The sequence below is a fragment of the Mus musculus genome, chromosome 1 (assembly GCF_000001635.26).
Source record: "Mus musculus strain C57BL/6J chromosome 1, GRCm38.p6 C57BL/6J".
Lineage (NCBI taxonomy): Eukaryota > Metazoa > Chordata > Mammalia > Rodentia > Muridae > Mus > Mus musculus.
This window is the reverse complement of record NC_000067.6, coordinates 5,105,453-5,123,882: the sequence shown is the minus strand read 5'-3', so window position 1 is coordinate 5,123,882 and position 18,430 is coordinate 5,105,453. Positions and strand designations below refer to the sequence as shown.

At 43.1% G+C, this 18,430-nt stretch overlaps 1 protein-coding gene across 13 annotated transcripts in view; it reads right to left on the bottom strand.

The window, feature by feature from the left end:
- Atp6v1h (ATPase, H+ transporting, lysosomal V1 subunit H) overlaps positions 1 to 18,430 on the bottom strand; it is an 80,236-nt gene that overhangs the window by 39,331 nt on the left and 22,475 nt on the right. For 8 of the 13 annotated variants that reach the window (XM_030255224.1, XM_030255279.1, XM_006495433.3 and 5 more), the window contains one exon: positions 6,396 to 6,493. In XM_030255224.1, the coding sequence (XP_030111084.1) occupies positions 6,396 to 6,493 (98 nt within the window). The other 5 variants (XM_006495437.3, XM_011238336.3, XM_006495439.3 and 2 more) reach the window with 5 other exon arrangements.

Sequence of the window (18,430 nt, the reverse complement as noted above, 5' to 3'; positions counted from 1 at the left end):
TGGAAAATATAGCCAGCCAAAGAATTTGGGGATCAGAAAAATGTCAAAAACTTCTGGAAAACTGAGAACATTCCCTTAAAATGAAAGGGGCTGTCCCATTACTGTGAAGGAGAGAATTTATAAAAGAAACAAACAAACAACAACAACAAAAAAAAAAACCACCTAAATATCCCTGAGGAATTTCTACATTCCACAAAGAGCAGAAGTCACCAGATAAGGCAAATAAAATGACCACTGGGAACTAAAGAGACATAAAATCCATAGAATTTCCAACACAGTGCCCCCATAAAAACTACATAGCTTTTAGCAAATACTGATTTGTCAGTTTGAAAAAGTGAATCATACTATCCCAAGATGTCAAGATGAGAAAATGGTGAGGAAGGAAAGTCATTTGTACTTTATTTTTTTCTTTTAATCTAATGTTGTTCTAATAAAATTCTTGAGTTTTTAAAATCTAGCAATTATTAACTTAGCAGCATATATCTGTGACGATTCTATAGTTTTGTGATTTGTATATACTTCTGAGTTTATTGGATGATTCCTAAGTTTCTCATGCATTATTTCTTCTGCCTAGAGAAGCTCTTTTCAGTTTAGTCTGTTACATTAAAAACTTGTTTATATTAAATACTATCAGTATTTCAACTGCTGCAAAATTCTGTTTTTATAGTATCAACATCCTGATCACTGCCTGATACCTTTGCTCTCTTCTAGTAACTAAGTCAAGCTTCCTACACTTTGCTTTTCTGATGCCCTAGGTACCAGCTAGTTAGATTCTAGGTTCTAGGAAAGGGAGCTAGATGCTGACTATAACCATAGACAAAAGGTACTCGCAATGAGCATCACCTTAGCCAATACTTCTTCACAAGGTAGCCCATCTTTCCCATGGCAGTACCCAATTCAGATGCAGTGTTTCAGGTCTAACAGACTAGGTCTCCTTGAACAGACTCAGAGGCACCATCACTAGCCATGTGTGCCCCTACTCAAGAGGACTGGGTCTCTGCATAAGGTTCTTCCTCAGAAATCCAACAGGCAGCATACACCAGCTGATATGAGGCCCCCAACATGCATACAGTAGAGGATTTCTCGGTCTGTGTTATTCAGTGATGAAGCACCTAACCCTCAAGAGACTGGGGGCCCCAGGGAGTTTAGAGATCAGGTGGGGGGGGGGATCCACGTGGAGACGGGGTGGGGTGGGGAGGAGGTGTCGGATGTGGAGCAGTAGGATGGTAGATGGGGAGGGGCAGGGAATGGAATATGGAGTGTAAAAACTGAATTACAAATAAAATTAAACTAAAAAAAAAATAGAAATCACAGACACCAGTATCAGAGGAACGTTACTCAGTTCTGCAAGCATGTGAGTTTCTGTGATCCTAAACCCAGACCTAGGGATGGTACTATCTTTTGCTTTAGTTTCAAAAAAGAAAAGTTAGAAAATATATATCTAGTTAATTCTTCACATCCAATTAGCTTCTAAGAAAAATTTAATTGTCATCACTGGAGCTGTGGGGAGCACAGAGCAAGGACACAGCTGCTAAAACCAATGTACAAAAGTTTCCAAGGAACTAGGCATCAACAATGATGAATCCTTTAGGAGTTGGGGGGAGCTTAAAATCAATAGGCAAAAAAATAAAAAATAAAATAAAATCAGTGCTAACCTTCAGATGTCTAGTCCAGTCAAACATAACATAGTGAGAAGGACAGTCCTTATATACAGATAGTCAGAAGACCATGCATGCAGTGGTTTTAACTAGAAAACTCCATGTGCTGATTAAAGTGTAGAGTACTTTTAGTCATCAGTGACCAGGTCTTTGAACAGACAACACTTGATTTTTTTTTTTCTCCTCACATCTTTCCTGGTTATAATTTGAAAAGCGTCAAAAAGAAACAGAAACTTGCATTGCAAAAGAAAAATTATAAAGTTATTTCCTTTCTGAGAACAAAACACTTAATACTGTCAACTGTCCTTCCAAGTTGTTTAATACTAATAATGATGATATCAAGATTTGATCTACCTCTATATACCAAAGGGATCCAAGGCAACAACTTTTGTCATTTGAGGGGGAGGGGGCACGCGGTGGAATAAGAAAAAAATACTATCTGTAGACAAGCTGCTATTTTGTAACTTTAATTCATTGTTACAGGTCCCTTATTTGGGGTAAGGTATCTTCTTTTAGCTGAGTAAAATAAAACTCACTGTACCTTGCAGTAATAATATAGGCTAACTAGACATTTTATAAACCTATAACATACTATGAAATTATAGTGGCATTGTGCTATTTCATCTTAATAGATATTATTTCACTAATTATATTAATATCTTATTAATTATAACTCATTTGCAATTATATAATTATAAAAATGAAAGCTACAGTCATATAAAATTCCTTACAAATATGATATAATAAAATCATTATCTTTTCTAATTTTACTGCCCCAAATACTGCAGCACCTTTTAGGAATGTAAAAGACTTCTTTGGTCTCTGTACAGAAAAGAGCATTATACCCGAGACTGCCAGTCTTAGTACCTTTCCAGTTTGCACAAACCATATGGTTTATGCTTGGCAGCTACAACTATGGTCTGATAGTCTGTGTCCCTCCCAAATTAATAAATTAAAATCATAATCCTCAAATTGACAGTATGGTGGCACAGAGCTTTGGGGAAATTAGGTCACACATGGGACGCCTTCAGAAGCATCAAATAAATAAGCCTAAGAGAGACCCTTTGCCCTTCTATTATATGAAATTACAGCTCACCAAACACCAAATCTTATAGAGCCTTGATCTTGGATTTCCCAGCCTCCATAACTATAAGAAATGAATTTCCCTTGTTTGAAGCCACTTAGCCCTCAGCATTCTGGTTTAGGTAAGGGCTTTCCAGTTAGAAGTCTGAAATGTTTCCTGTGTTGTGGCTGAATACTTTGTTCTCAGTGCCTATATGGGAAGGATTAAGAGTTGTGTGGCCCCGCTGGAGGAGGTCTATCACTCGAGGCATATTTTAGGGTTTTAAAAGCCTCTTAAGATCTCCAGGGCCTCTGCTTCCTGCTTGTAGGTCCTGGTGTATGTTGTTAACTGCTGCTACAGTACTGCCATGCTGCCTACTTTTGAAGGTGGTGGACTCATCCCTCTGAACTGTAAGCCCAAATACACCCTTCCTCCTATAAGATATCTTGATCATGGTGTCTTATCACTGCAGTAAAAGTAACTAAGAAATATGCTATCAGCCCAGAGCGCCTACATAACTAACCTCTGGTGAGACCCTGAGGAGCTAGTTTGTAATAACCTTCCAGAACAGATCACAAATGTTCACTGCTCAAGAAGATGCAGCCCAAGAACTCATGGAAGAGAGAACATGAGGAGGATACACATAGACTCCTCAGAACTCAGCCATGCCTTTGTGCTTCATGGTCCAGCAGTATATTTTTAGCAATCCCTATAATAAATCTTATATCCCCCAACACAGTATAGTATAACCATACCTGAGAACTCAAGTTTTACTTTCCATACACAATAGCAACTAACAAAAGGCATTCCAGTGAGTTAACAGAAGAAAAAAGCAAAGAGTAATACTTTCTTATTCTCTAACAATGATGGAATTGGCTTTATAAGCATGCCTTTACGTGGTGGCGCACGCCTTTAATCCCAGCACTTGGGAGGCAGAGGCAGGTGGATTTCTGAGTTCCAGGCCAGCCTGGTCTACACAGTGCGTTCCAGGACAGCCAGGGCTATACAGAGAAACCCTGTCTCAAAAAACAAAACAAAACAAAACAAAACAAAAAGCATGCCCTTAAAGCTAAGAGAATGTAGATATCATACCAAATTCAAGAACTTATTTAACATAAAAATATTAAAATTGAGCTATTCTATAATAGATCAGCAATGTCCCTAATACACACAAAAGTAAAAACCCCAGGGCAGGAATGGGCTTCTTTGTTTGGAGTTGAAAGCCAGTGAGGTTCCATGGACCCTCAAACATCATAGGCTATTGCCAATATTCTTGGTAACCCTCCATAACTTGATAGTATGAGCCTGTTGCTGAAGATGCCACATACCTGAATCATATAACATAGCAATATCAAGCTGGAAGCTACATCCATACTGGCTAGTTTTCATAGTGCTAAAAGGTGCTATGCAACCTAACAGAGAGTCATCAATCATACCCAGCTGTGAGCCCTGCAAGTAATAACAATGACTGGCCTTGCAAGATGTCTACCAGTGCAATAGTGACATGAACGTTATGGGAGTAACCAATCACTCTCTGACTAGACTACTCAAATCCCTCTCCAAAAAATAAAATCCATACCCACCAACACCATCAGACTACACAAGACATAGTTCCTATGGAAGAAGTTACCACTACTATTCTGGGAAATGGACACAGTACTAAACCACTCCTAATGACTTATCGTTATACCCATACATTAATCCACCTCTCAACCCTCAGCTTAGAAGCTTGATGCTTGCTGTATATGGAGATTAAGACAGAGACCTACAATTAACCAAAGTGAAGAAAACAAGAGATTCCAGAATACTCAGCCCTAAAGGGAAGCATAGTGTACATGTGTCTATGTGTGTGTATCTATAAATTTAAAAAATAAATACATAAAACTGAAATAATAACAAGAAGGAAGCACAGTATCCTTACCCATTTGACATTCAAGATGAAAGACTTCTAGGTAATATTATTCAACAAGAACACAGGGCCAACAAGATAGGGTTCAACAGGTAGAAGCACTTGCCACCAAGCCCAATCCTGAGTTCAATCCCCAGAGGCAAAGAACCAATTCTCATAGGTTATCCTCTGAGCTCTGAACATGCTCTTTGGAACACATGTGGAACACGCAATACATACATACACACACACATACACACACGCAATAAAGTTAAAATACAATAAAACTGCAAGCAATATTTTCATTAATTCCTTGAGAAATTAATCCACTGTTATTTTGATCATATTCATATTCCCAACTCCTCCCAGATATAGTCCCAGTTAGCTTAGGTCAGCTAACTCACCTAACTTTGATTTTCCTTTAAAAAATAAAAAGTAAAAAACAAAAAAACAAAAACATCAACTCTAATTTGCTTTGCCCGAACTATTACTGGGAGCAGGGCCTGCCCTGGAGTGTGGTCGATCGATAGGGATCACATCATTGAAGAAAACTGACTCTGTCTCTCCCACTAGCTATCAAATGTCAATAGTACCTCAGTTACTTGTGAGACTTTAGACCCACATCCCCACTTCATGCTGAGATTATGTCTGTCTTGAGCAAGAACAGGAAAACACTGTTTCTTTGAAGTTATTCAATACCTCTAGTTTGTCTAGTTTGCATGGTAGTATACACTACTGGACCATGAAGCACAAAGGCATTTAGACAGAGGGCTAAATAATAATAAATAGTAAAAAAAAAAAAAATTGAAATGGTATTACTGTATCTGTGGCTGGCCTTTAGAGATCTGCTGTCTCTGCCTACTGAGTGCTGAGAGCAGTGTATACTACCAAGCAAGCTCAACAGATTAAAAATTTGTGAATTAAAACAGCAATAACTATTCTAATTTATTAAGTCAATCAATAAAGATTGAATAATTTGTGAAAGTAACGCTCTAAGAAACTGCATGTACCTGTCTGCTGAGGGGATTTAGAGTAACAGTCTGTCACTTTAATTCCTCACCAAACTCTACTGTTGGTTCTGAGCATTCTATATAGATTTTACAAGAGAAACAATGCCCTTCTCCTAACTGAACAGTACCTGCTTTAAATGCACTTAGATTCTCACTAAGCAGGAAATTAATTGGCTTTCAAATGGTGACATACAATGTCCGTTGGTGGCTATTTTATTTTCCTTATTGATTTCTGCCTGCATTTGCCACAAAATACTTTTATAATTATCTTATTATCTCAGTGCCAGAGTTTGTTTTGTCCAGCATTAGGTTCTTAAAAGGCTAACTTAACCTCTTATAAAAATTCACAAATTTTTAATCTGTTGAGCTTGCATGGTAGTATACACTACTGGACCATGAAGCACAAAGGCATGGCTGAGTTCTGAGGAGTCTATGTGTATCCTCCTCATGTTCTCTCTTCCATGAGTTCTTGGGCTGCATCTTCTTGAGCAGTGAACATTTGTGATCTGTTCTGGAAGGTTATTACAAACTAGCTCCTCAGGGTCTCACCAGAGGTTAGTTATGTAGGCGCTCTGGGCAAAGCAAGGGATAGGGAGAGATGTTCTGTTTGATAGATATTGATGTCTAAAAAAGATAATATAATCCATTTTTAAACAGACATGAAGATAATAGAATGCTTCTTTAAAATGATTAAATATATTAGCTTATTTGAAAAATGTCAAGGAGAAATGTTTTTAAATGTCATTCTATAATAAAAGTAAAGGGCACTCACTCACCAGTTCACTCCATCTGCTTCTACCCAGGCAAACCGGTACTCATTGACCCGGAGCATCAGCTGCAGACAGCCAGCAACACACTGCACATACTGAGAACTCTACACAGGAAAAGTGTACAGTGTTAGAATGAAAAGCACTCTAAGTCATGAGATCAAGCACACACATTTCTATAGGAAGAGTCTATACTATAATTTGTTAGATTTTGAGCACCCAAAGTAGGTCAATTCCTGCATCTGTTTTTATCTTTGCCTCTTAGAAATTAAGGTGATTGTTGTTTCCCAAAATAAATCTACACATTCAGGATGACATAATATATTTTGAGGAATTAATTAACAAAGTAACTGTACCTCTGATATTGTTTAATAAGTACTTACTTCACCTTGCCATTTACAAATCTTGGAAAGAAAATCTACAAACAGAAAATGCTCTATGCAATTACACAAATATAAAAAAAAATCAAAACAATAAAAAGAAATAAAAAGATAGGCCTATACTTGAATAATTTTCAGCCTTATAACCCTTTACTGTAGACATCAGTTTCTTCACTGCTATAAGGACACTGCTATCAAGAGGACAACACCTGCAAGGGCACCACCAGGGTTGAAGGCAGTAATCCATGCAGCACACAACTAGAAATACAAAGAAACTTGGGCTTTGGATGTAATACAAAAAAGATCTAATTAAAGCTGGGCATAGTCGTGCACTCAGGAAACAGAAGCTAGCCTGGTCTATAGAGCAAGTTCCAGGACAGCCAGGGCTATACAGAGAAACCCATCTTGGAAAAAAAAATCTAAATAACATTGGTAAAAGACAACATGTATTTTTTTTAAACTTAGTTCAATAGCTGTATTTCATAAAACTGTGTTTAAATCTATAACTTGAAATGAATGAAAATCATATCTTCTAGACATCATAAGCCCTTCCATTTTACCACAGCTAGTACGAATTTCTGGTCTAAACTCTTGTCTAAATATTTAACATTAGATTTATGTCTTTAGAAAGTGGACAAAAGAAAATTGAAGCTCTAGCCTTCATAATTGAACAAATAAAAAATTTAAAGGAATCACAGTTATCATGAAAATTTGTAAATCTTAAAATATAATACTATTAAGCTTAGTATTCTAATTTAAATAATACATATGAGCTGAACACTCTAAGAAATTTACAGCAGTCAAACATAAAACACAATGATATGCGTATATTTGGTAAAAACAGATAAAGAAAAGGGAACGTTATTTCTTCCTAGATAGTAGTGGCCAGATAATATCCTCACAGATATAATTTAACATACAACATTAACAGAAGCTGAATATCATAGCTCATGCCCATAAGCTCAGTACTTCAGAGACTGAAACAAGAGGGTGAACAGCCTGAACTGAATTCTTCATTCCAGGCCAGCCTAGGCTAGAGTGGAGTCTTATCTCAAAAGTCAAACACAAGCAAATGACAAAATTATTAATTTTCATCTCGCTTTCTGCAATGGAAAAAATATGAATTTTTCCAATTACATTAGCAGTTAGAAGCTTTTACAGAAGAACGCAAATCCCATCTTGTTTAGGGAGAATCTCAGACATCTAGATACAAATGCAACAAAGGAATCTTTTCTCTTCTATTAATTTTACTCTATTTTCTCTGGATACAAAAACGTCTTCATTCACCCAAGTCTTTTGTGTGCCTGTTCATCATGCTATGCGCTAAGTTAGACAGTACACACAGTACACAAAGACGGCATGGGCTCAACAGCATCAGTTACAACCTGACTACATATACAGCATGAGCATATTAAAGAACTGGTCCTACAGGTTACAGGACTCTTTCATACACAATGCTCAGACCATGCCACTGAGGACAGACAGGATACAAATGACCCAACTCTTGTTTTGAGACAGGGTCTCTCTGTGTAGTCACAGCTATCCTAGAACTCACTATGTAGACTAACTAGATTGGCCTTAATCTACCTCCCAAATGCTGGTGTACACCACTACACCCAACTGAACTCTTGCCTTCAATTAAAATGAAAAGCATCTATCTGCTCCTTTACTTTACATTAAATTACCTTTTAGTTTCTTGTATAAATTTTAAATTTTTTTAAAAAAATAATAATCCTTAGGTAAATCAATTCAACCAGTCTTACTTTTAATCCTACAAAAAGATGCTGGGTGACAATGGTGCATGCCTATAATCCCTGCATTCAGGAGGCAGAGACAGGTGGATCTCTGTGTATTCAAGGTTAGCCTGGTCTACAAAGCTAGTTCCAGGCTACAAAAAGAAACCCTATCTCAAAAAAAAAAAAAAAAAAAAAAAAAAACCTACAGAAAGGCAATTCAATAAATACTACTAGAGAAAAATCACACAACCATAAAAACCATAGAGACTACTCCTTAGAGACACACTCCACTTCAAATACCTCACCACCATCCCCAAGCTGATCTACATTGTAGCCAAAAGCTCATGGCTTTGGCAAGATATCTGTCTCTGTTTCTGTTTCTGTCTGTGTGTCTCTTTGTCTCTCTTTGTCTCTCTTTGTCTCCCTCTCCCTCTCTCTCCCTCTCTCTCTCTCTCTCTCTCCCTCTCTCTCTCTCTCTCTCTCTCTCTCTCTCTCTCTCTCTCTCACACACACACACACACACACACACACACTCACACACAAACACGTTTTGCCCCATTGTTCTCCACCACTCAGAGTCCTTTCCTACAGGCTTACCCTCTCCTTCCTTATACTTTTGTGAACAGCTTAAGGAAACTAAGTTTCTGCACGTGATCATTTATCGTACCCTGGCAAAGTCCTATGCCAATGCCTTTATGGCAGTATTACAAGAGGGCAGTGATAGACAAAGCGAGGCTGACTTCATGAAAACTAGCAGTTTGGGAGACTAGGCCAAAGTTTCTGTTTCCCAGAACTGGGAAAGTCCAAGTCAATCCAGGGAAAACCAGCCTCATGGGCAGCAAACCAGGAAGCCGCTCCACCACCTAACCTGAGCCAGCCTTACGGACACCAATCAGGAGCTATAGAAGCTGCTCCACCACCTAACCTGAGCCAGCCTTACGGACACCAATCAGGAGCTATAGAAGCCGCTCCACCACCTAACCTGAGCCAGCCTTACGGACACCAATCAGGAGCTATAGAAGCTGCTCCACCACCTAACCTGAGCCAGCCTTACAGACACCAATCAGGAGCTATAGAAGCCGCCCACCACCTAACCTGAGCCAGCCTTACGGACACCAATCAGGAGCTATAGAAGCTGCTCCACCACCTAACCTGAGCCAGCCTTACAGACACCAATCAGGAGCTATAGAAGCCGCTCCACCACCTAACCTGAGCCAGCCTTACGGACACCAATCAGGAGCTATAGGAGCTGCTCCACCACCTAACCTGAGCCAGCCTTACGGACACCAATCAGGAGCTATAGGAGCTGCCCCACCACCTAACCTGAGCCAGCCTTACGGACACCAATCAGGAGCTATAGAAGCTGCTCCACCACCTAACCTGAGCCAGCCTTACGGACACCAATCAGGAGCTATAGAAGCCGCTCCACCACCTAACCTGAGCCAGCCTTACGGACACCAATCAGGAGCTATAGAAGCCGCTCCACCACCTAACCTGAGCCAGCCTTACGGACACCAATCAGGAGATATAGAAGCTGCTCCACCACCTAACCTGAGCCAGCCTTACGGACACCAATCAGGAGCTATAGAAGCCGCTCCACCACCTAACCTGAGCCAGCCTTACGGACACCCATCAGGAGCTATAGAAGCCGCTCCACCACCTAACCTGAGCCAGCCTTACGGACACCCATCAGGAGCTATAGAAGCCGCTCCACCACCTAACCTGAGCCAGCCTTACGGACACCCAATCAGGAGCTATAGAAGCTGCTCCACCACCTAACCTGAGCCAGCCTTACGGACACCAATCAAGAGCTATAGAAGTCGCTCCACCACCTAACCTGAGCCAGCCTTACGGACACCCATCAGGAGCTATAGAAGCTGCCCCACCACCTAACCTGAGCCAGCCTTAGGACACCAATCAGGAGCTATAGAAGCCGCTCCACCACCTAACCTGAGCCAGCCTTACGGACACCAATCAGGAGCTATAGAAGCTGCTCCACCATCCAACCTGAGCCAGCCTTACGGACACCAATCAGGAGCTATAGAAGCCGCTCCACCACCTAACCTGAGCCAGCCTTACGGACACCCATCAGGAGCTATAGAAGCCGCTCCACCACCTAACCTGAGCCAGCCTTACGGACACCAATCAGGAGCTATAGAAGCTGCTCCACCACCTAACCTGAGCCAGCCTTACAGACACCAATCAGGAGCTATAGAAGCCGCCCACCACCTAACCTGAGCCAGCCTTACAGACACCAATCAGGAGCTATAGAAGCCGCTCCACCACCTAACCTGAGCCAGCCTTACGGACACCAATCAGGAGCTATAGAAGCCGCCCACCACCTAACCTGAGCCAGCCTTACGGACACCAATCAGGAGCTATAGAAGCTGCTCCACCACCTAACCTGAGCCAGCCTTACGGACACCAATCAGGAGCTATAGAAGCTGCCCCACCACCTAACCTGAGCCAGCCTTACGGACACCAATCAGGAGCTATAGAAGCTGCTCCACCACCTAACCTGAGCCAGCCTTACGGACACCAATCAGGAGCTATAGAAGCCGCTCCACCACCTAACCTGGGCCAGTCTTACGGACACCAATCAGGAGCTATAGAAGCCGCTCCACCACCTAACCTGAGCCAGCCTTACGGACACCCATCAGGAGCTATAGAAGCCGCTCCACCACCTAACCTGAGCCAGCCTTACGGACACCAATCAGGAGCTATAGAAGCCGCTCCACCACCTAACCTGAGCCAGCCTTACGGACACCCAATCAGGAGCTATAGAAGCTGCTCCACCACCTAACCTGAGCCAGCCTTACGGACACCAATCAGGAGCTATAGAAGCCGCTCCACCACCTAACCTGAGCCAGCCTTACGGACACCCATCAGGAGCTATAGAAGCTGCCCCACCACCTAACCTGAGCCAGCCTTAGGACACCAATCAGGAGCTATAGAAGCCGCTCCACCACCTAACCTGAGCCAGCCTTACGGACACCAATCAGGAGCTATAGAAGCTGCTCCACCATCCAACCTGAGCCAGCCTTACGGACACCAATCAGGAGCTATAGAAGCCGCTCCACCACCTAACCTGAGCCAGCCTTACGGACACCCATCAGGAGCTATAGAAGCCGCTCCACCACCTAACCTGAGCCAGCCTTACGGACACCAATCAGGAGCTATAGAAGCTGCTCCACCACCTAACCTGAGCCAGCCTTACAGACACCAATCAGGAGCTATAGAAGCCGCCCACCACCTAACCTGAGCCAGCCTTACAGACACCAATCAGGAGCTATAGAAGCCGCTCCACCACCTAACCTGAGCCAGCCTTACGGACACCAATCAGGAGCTATAGAAGCCGCCCACCACCTAACCTGAGCCAGCCTTACGGACACCAATCAGGAGCTATAGAAGCTGCTCCACCACCTAACCTGAGCCAGCCTTACGGACACCAATCAGGAGCTATAGAAGCTGCCCCACCACCTAACCTGAGCCAGCCTTACGGACACCAATCAGGAGCTATAGAAGCTGCTCCACCACCTAACCTGAGCCAGCCTTACGGACACCAATCAGGAGCTATAGAAGCCGCTCCACCACCTAACCTGGGCCAGTCTTACGGACACCAATCAGGAGCTATAGAAGCCGCTCCACCACCTAACCTGAGCCAGCCTTACGGACACCCATCAGGAGCTATAGAAGCCGCTCCACCACCTAACCTGAGCCAGCCTTACGGACACCAATCAGGAGCTATAGAAGCCGCTCCACCACCTAACCTGAGCCAGCCTTACGGACACCCAATCAGGAGCTATAGAAGCTGCTCCACCACCTAACCTGAGCCAGCCTTACGGACACCAATCAGGAGCTATAGAAGCCGCTCCACCACCTAACCTGAGCCAGCCTTACGGACACCCATCAGGAGCTATAGAAGCTGCCCCACCACCTAACCTGAGCCAGCCTTACGGACACCAATCAGGAGCTATAGAAGCCGCTCCACCACCTAACCTGAGCCAGCCTTACGGACACCAATCAGGAGCTATAGAAGCCGCTCCACCACCTAACCTGAGCCAGCCTTACGGACACCAATCAGGAGCTATAGAAGCCGCTCCACCACCTAACCTGAGCCAGCCTTACGGACACCCATCAGGAGCTATAGAAGCCGCTCCACCACCTAACCTGAGCCAGCCTTACGGACACCCATCAGGAGCTATAGAAGCCGCTCCACCACCTAACCTGAGCCAGCCTTACAGACACCAATCAGGAGCTATAGAAGCCGCCCACCACCTAACCTGAGCCAGCCTTACAGACACCAATCAGGAGCTATAGAAGCCGCCCACCACCTGACCTGAGCCAGCCTTACAGACACCAATCAGGAGCTATAGAAGCCGCCCACCACCTGACCTGAGCCAGCCTTACAGACACCAATCAGGAGCTATAGAAGCCGCCCACCACCTAACCTGAGCCAGCCTTACAGACACCAATCAGGAGCTATAGAAGCCGCTCCACCACCTAACCTGAGCCAGCCTTACAGACACCAATCAGGAGCTATAGAAGCCGCCCACCACCTGACCTGAGCCAGCCTTACAGACACCAATCAGGAGCTATAGAAGCCGCCCACCACCTAACCTGAGCCAGCCTTACAGACACCAATCAGGAGCTATAGAAGCCGCCCACCACCTAACCTGAGCCAGCCTTACAGACACCAATCAGGAGCTATAGAAGCCGCCCACCACCTGACCTGAGCCAGCCTTACAGACACCAATCAGGAGCTATAGAAGCAGCTCACCACCTGACCTGGGCCAGCCTTACGGACACCAATCAGGAGCTATAGGAGCTGCCCCACCACCTAACCTGAGCCAGCCTTACGGACACCAATCAGGAGCTATAGGAGCTGCCCCACCACCTAACCTGAGCCAGCCTTACAGACACCAATCAGGAGCTATAGAAGCCGCCCACCACCTAACCTGAGCCAGCCTTACAGACACCAATCAGGAGCTATAGAAGCCGCCCACCACCTGACCTGAGCCAGCCTTACAGACACCAATCAGGAGCTATAGAAGCCGCCCACCACCTGACCTGAGCCAGCCTTACGGACACCAATCAGGAGCTATAGAAGCTGCCCCACCACCTAACCTGAGCCAGCCTTACGGACACCCAATCAGGAGCTATAGAAGCCGCCCACCACCTAACCTGAGCCAGCCTTACGGACACCAATCAGGAGCTATAGAAGCCGCTCCACCACCTAACCTGGGCCAGCCTTACGGACACCAATCAGGAGCTATAGAAGCCGCTCCACCACCTAACCTGAGCCAGCCTCACGGACACCCATCAGGAGCTATAGAAGCCGCTCCACCACCTAACCTGAGCCAGCCTTACGGACACCCAATCAGGAGCTATAGAAGCTGCTCCACCACCTAACCTGAGCCAGCCTTACGGACACCAATCAAGAGCTATAGAAGCCGCTCCACCACCTAACCTGAGCCAGCCTTACGGACACCCATCAGGAGCTATAGAAGCTGCCCCACCACCTAACCTGAGCCAGCCTTAGGACACCAATCAGGAGCTATAGAAGCCGCTCCACCACCTAACCTGAGCCAGCCTTACGGACACCCAATCAGGAGCTATAGGAGCTGCCCCACCACCTAACCTGAGCCAGCCTTATGGACACCCAATCAGGAGCTATAGGAGCTGCCCCACCACCTAACCTGAGCCAGCCTTACGGACACCAATCAGGAGCTATAGAAGCTGCTCCACTACCTAACCTGAGCCAGCCTTATGGACACCAATCAGGAGCTATAGAAGCTGCTCCACCACCTAACCTGAGCCAGCCTTACGGACACCCAATCAGGAGCTATAGGAGCTGCCCCACCACCTAACCTGAGCCAGCCTTACGGACACCAATCAGGAGCTATAGAAGCTGCTCCACCACCTAACCTGAGCCAACCTTACGGACACCCAATCAGGAGCTATAGAAGCTGCCCCACCACCTAACCTGAGCCAGCCTTACGGACACCCAATCAGGAGCTATAGAAGCCGCTCCACCACCTAACTTGAGTCAATTGTTAATTGTCAGGAGCCATCAAGGAGAAGCTAAAATCTACCAGGTGATCTTTCTGAGATGGTTCCACCATGGACTGTTAAAGTTAATGATAGATTTGCTTCTCTAGCCAAGGCTAAAAAGATTTCATCTGAGGAAAAATTCCTGTTATTAATATGCTTTTCCTGTTGTTATTAAAAATATATAACAATCACTAGGTATTAGCCCACCCTTTTGAGCAAGTCTTTGAATGAAGACGCACTGTCTTGTAGTGATGCTATATAGACAGACTGATGATTTAATTCTTAATGAGGATCCTATAAGAATTATTATATTAGTAATTATTAAGCTCTTTTATAACAGACTGCTCTTAAGCTTTTTCTGAAATGAAAACTACAATGAGAACTCTGCCAGTCTTTAGTGTCACGAGTTAATTGCTTCTGAAATAGCAAGCAGGCATCTACAACTTAGAGCACATTCCAAGAGGTTGTAAAACCATTAACAAAAGGTCATAAAAAGGGAACTAAGTATGAGGAGCCGCCCTCACATTCGCCATTACAAGATGGTGCTGACATCCTGTGTTCTAAGTAGTAAACAAGTAATCTGTGCATGTGCCCGGGGTAGTTTTCCACTCCATGTGCTCTGCCTTCCCCGTGAGGACAACTCGGCCGATGGGCTGCAGCCAATCAGGGAGCGACGTGTCTGAGGCGGAGGGCAATTCTCCATAAAAGGGACGGGGTTTTGCCATTCGGGGTCTTCGCTCTGTAAGCTGATGCTCTCCCTCTCAAGACGCATTAAAGCTTTTACTGCAGAAGGATCCTGTGTGCCCTGTTAATCCTGCTGGCGGGAGGTAGCGTGGGACAACTAAGGATATACTATAGGTGCAAGGACCAAAGATAAAATATTGACTGGGTCTATCTATATGAAATTTCACTTAGTCACAAAAAAATATGGTTTTTAACTATCCTAGAACCGAAGAGCTGGTAACAGATAATGTTTAGCCAGATAATTACTCTTAATGGATATGCATATAAACATGACCTCTTGTATACTTCATATTCAATTTATGATTTGAATTTATGTTTGAACTTCTAGTGAACTTTTGTAAAAAAGGGATACTTGAAAAACAATTTGATCTCTTCTAGAAATGGTACAAAAGACTAGGAAAGATTTCATTAGCAGGCATAGCATTAGGAACATAGTATTGGGAGTAAAGGCATTTAGGAGTAAGGCACTGGGAGCAAGGCATTGTTACATCAGAGCAGGAAGAGAGAGCAAGATTAGAGGGGGAATGCAGAGTAGAATAACTTAGAATTATAAGAAAACTTTAAAAATTAAGAGAGCAATATGCAGAATGCAAAGGGAAAGGGAAAAAGAAGCTACAGAGAGAGCAGAAAAGCAGGCAGTCTTCTCCTTACCATGGGACAGAACTCATTTTTTCTTAACAGCAAGGCAGGCTTAGTCTTACTAAAGAGTACAAAGCTTTTTTCTTTCAGACTTGGGTTTAATTCATTAGCAATAAAAGGGTAGAAGCTTTTTCTTTCTCTATGCAATAATGATTGGAGCTCATTTTTCATCCAGAATGAGTGAGTTCTTTCTGACTGGTGCTTGGTCTTTTGTTCCATATACAGATAAGTATGTAGCTGAACCTAACTGGTTTGAATGGAGATGTATGAATATGTAAGCATGAATTTGTCTATGAATTTATGTGTGTTTATATTTGCTTGTGTAAAAGGTTTCCTTCTGCAAGTGTGACTCTCTACTCCAAACCTCTCCCCTAGCCTGACAAGTGAGAAGCACCTGGACAAGCGGGAAAAGGCTCTAGCAATTAATCCCCTACTTATATTTATTTAGCTTCTATCAGACAGTTAGTCACTAAAAAATTACACAGAAGCCAGATGTTATGGTGTATGTTTATAATCCCACCACTTGGGAGGATGAACAAAAAGTTCTCACGTTCTAGGCCAACAAGGCCTGTCACAAAACAAAATATAAGACAAGCAGCAACAACCATGAAGATCCAGGAGTTATCAAGAAACTAGAACAAATGGAATTCTCATACCTTGTTGAAGAGTCATAAAGTGGCTTAGAAAACTGACTGGCGATTCATTGTAAAATTTGCATAACCCCATTACTTAAAATTCCACTTTGGATATAGCTATTAAGTAGAAACTTGATGGTTCTTTGGAAAGTCAGTAGGATGGTGTTTTGCTGGAGCTAACATGTGAAGGAACATTTCATTAAAGTGGACACAGGTGTAAAAGGCTAAAGCAGACTCATGAAGGAACATTTTGCTAAAGCAGACACAAGAGACAGGATGTTCTGCTAAAGCAAGCAGATGAAAGGACATATGATGAAGGATTCTTTGCTAACAACTTGCATGTATTGGTCCACCTTACACTGCATAGTTGAGCTGCATTTTTCAGGAATCCATAGAGAGAAATGCACCAAAAAACTTCTGGTGGTGTGCTGCAGTCTCTTGCCACTTCTGCAGACTCAGGGATTGAATGTACATGGTGAGGCAAGACCCATGCTGAGGCAAGGCACATCAAGGACATGTGATGTTTGGAGGGTATAAATAGGAGTCCACCGAATGACAGAGACAGTTAGCTTGCTGGTACAACTAGTTGTGTAACACTTGTGAACCTCCCATCTTTGCTTCCCTGAGAAGGCACAGCTGAGAGCAGTCTCCTGGATGGTCCCTCCTGCTGACTCAAGCAGAGGCTGAGGCCTAGCTGTCTTTGCTAGGTCAGGTCAAGGCTGTTGCTAACCCAGCTCTACTGAAGGACTGCTGGTGTACCTTTGAAGTGATTGCAAGTGGATCAAGCTGCTGCTGCCTGCTAACCTGTGAACTAAACTGCCAATTTCCAGACAACATAGCTGGAAGCTGCTCCAAAGAACCTTTCTAAGCAGGTCCACTTCCCTCGTATTCTTTTTTCTCACCACCTCTGCTGGGTGGTGGGCTACAAGGGAGATTAAAGTGAACCATCATTAAAAATAAGGTTTAGGGCTGGAGAGATGGCTCAGCAGTTAAGAGCACTGGCTGCTCTGCCAGAGGTCCTAAGTTCAATTCCCAGCAACCACACGGTGGCTCACAACCATCTGTAATGGGATCCGATGCCCTCTTCAGGTGTGTCTGAAGACAGCTGCAGTGTACTCATAAATAAAAAATAAATAAATCTTTACAAAATAAAATAAATAAGGTTTAAAAATTAATGTTACATAGGTATAATAGATATAATACACATATCTAACAAAAGACATGCACAGACAGTTCACAGCCAAATTATTCACCATAATCAAAAACTTAAAGTAACCCAATAATATCAATAATAGATACTAAGGTGATCAATCACTACACAGCGAATGTAAGGCGTATTGATAAATTCAACACGATACAATGCTGTGCTAATGAATTCAGATCTCTTTATATGCAGCTCAAGATCAGTCCAAACCAAATCTACACTAACAGATCATAGTAATCACCTTTGAAGGAGGTATGGTGAAAAGGCCCTAGTAGAAAAAAAAACAACATGTATAAACTCATCTCAGGGGAGAAATGGTGGCAATGCCGTTACAGACTACTTACTTAGCAAACGTGAGACTCTGCTTTTATCCCCAACACCAGGATGGGGGAGGAAGATAAATACTAGAACAGGAATTAGAAGCTTTATCTTGGTATCTTGAGGAAATCACTTCATCAAAATTGTGTTATTATCATTAAAGGAAAGTAGTGCCAGCTATATCAAAATTAAAAATCTATTCACTATAATTAGTTTCTATAAAACATTAAATAAGTTTAAGGTATACTATTATTGTCAGTACATATTCACAGACTAAAATGCATATAGGCAAGAATTTCTTAAAATAGGGTTAATAAAAATAAACCCCTTAGTC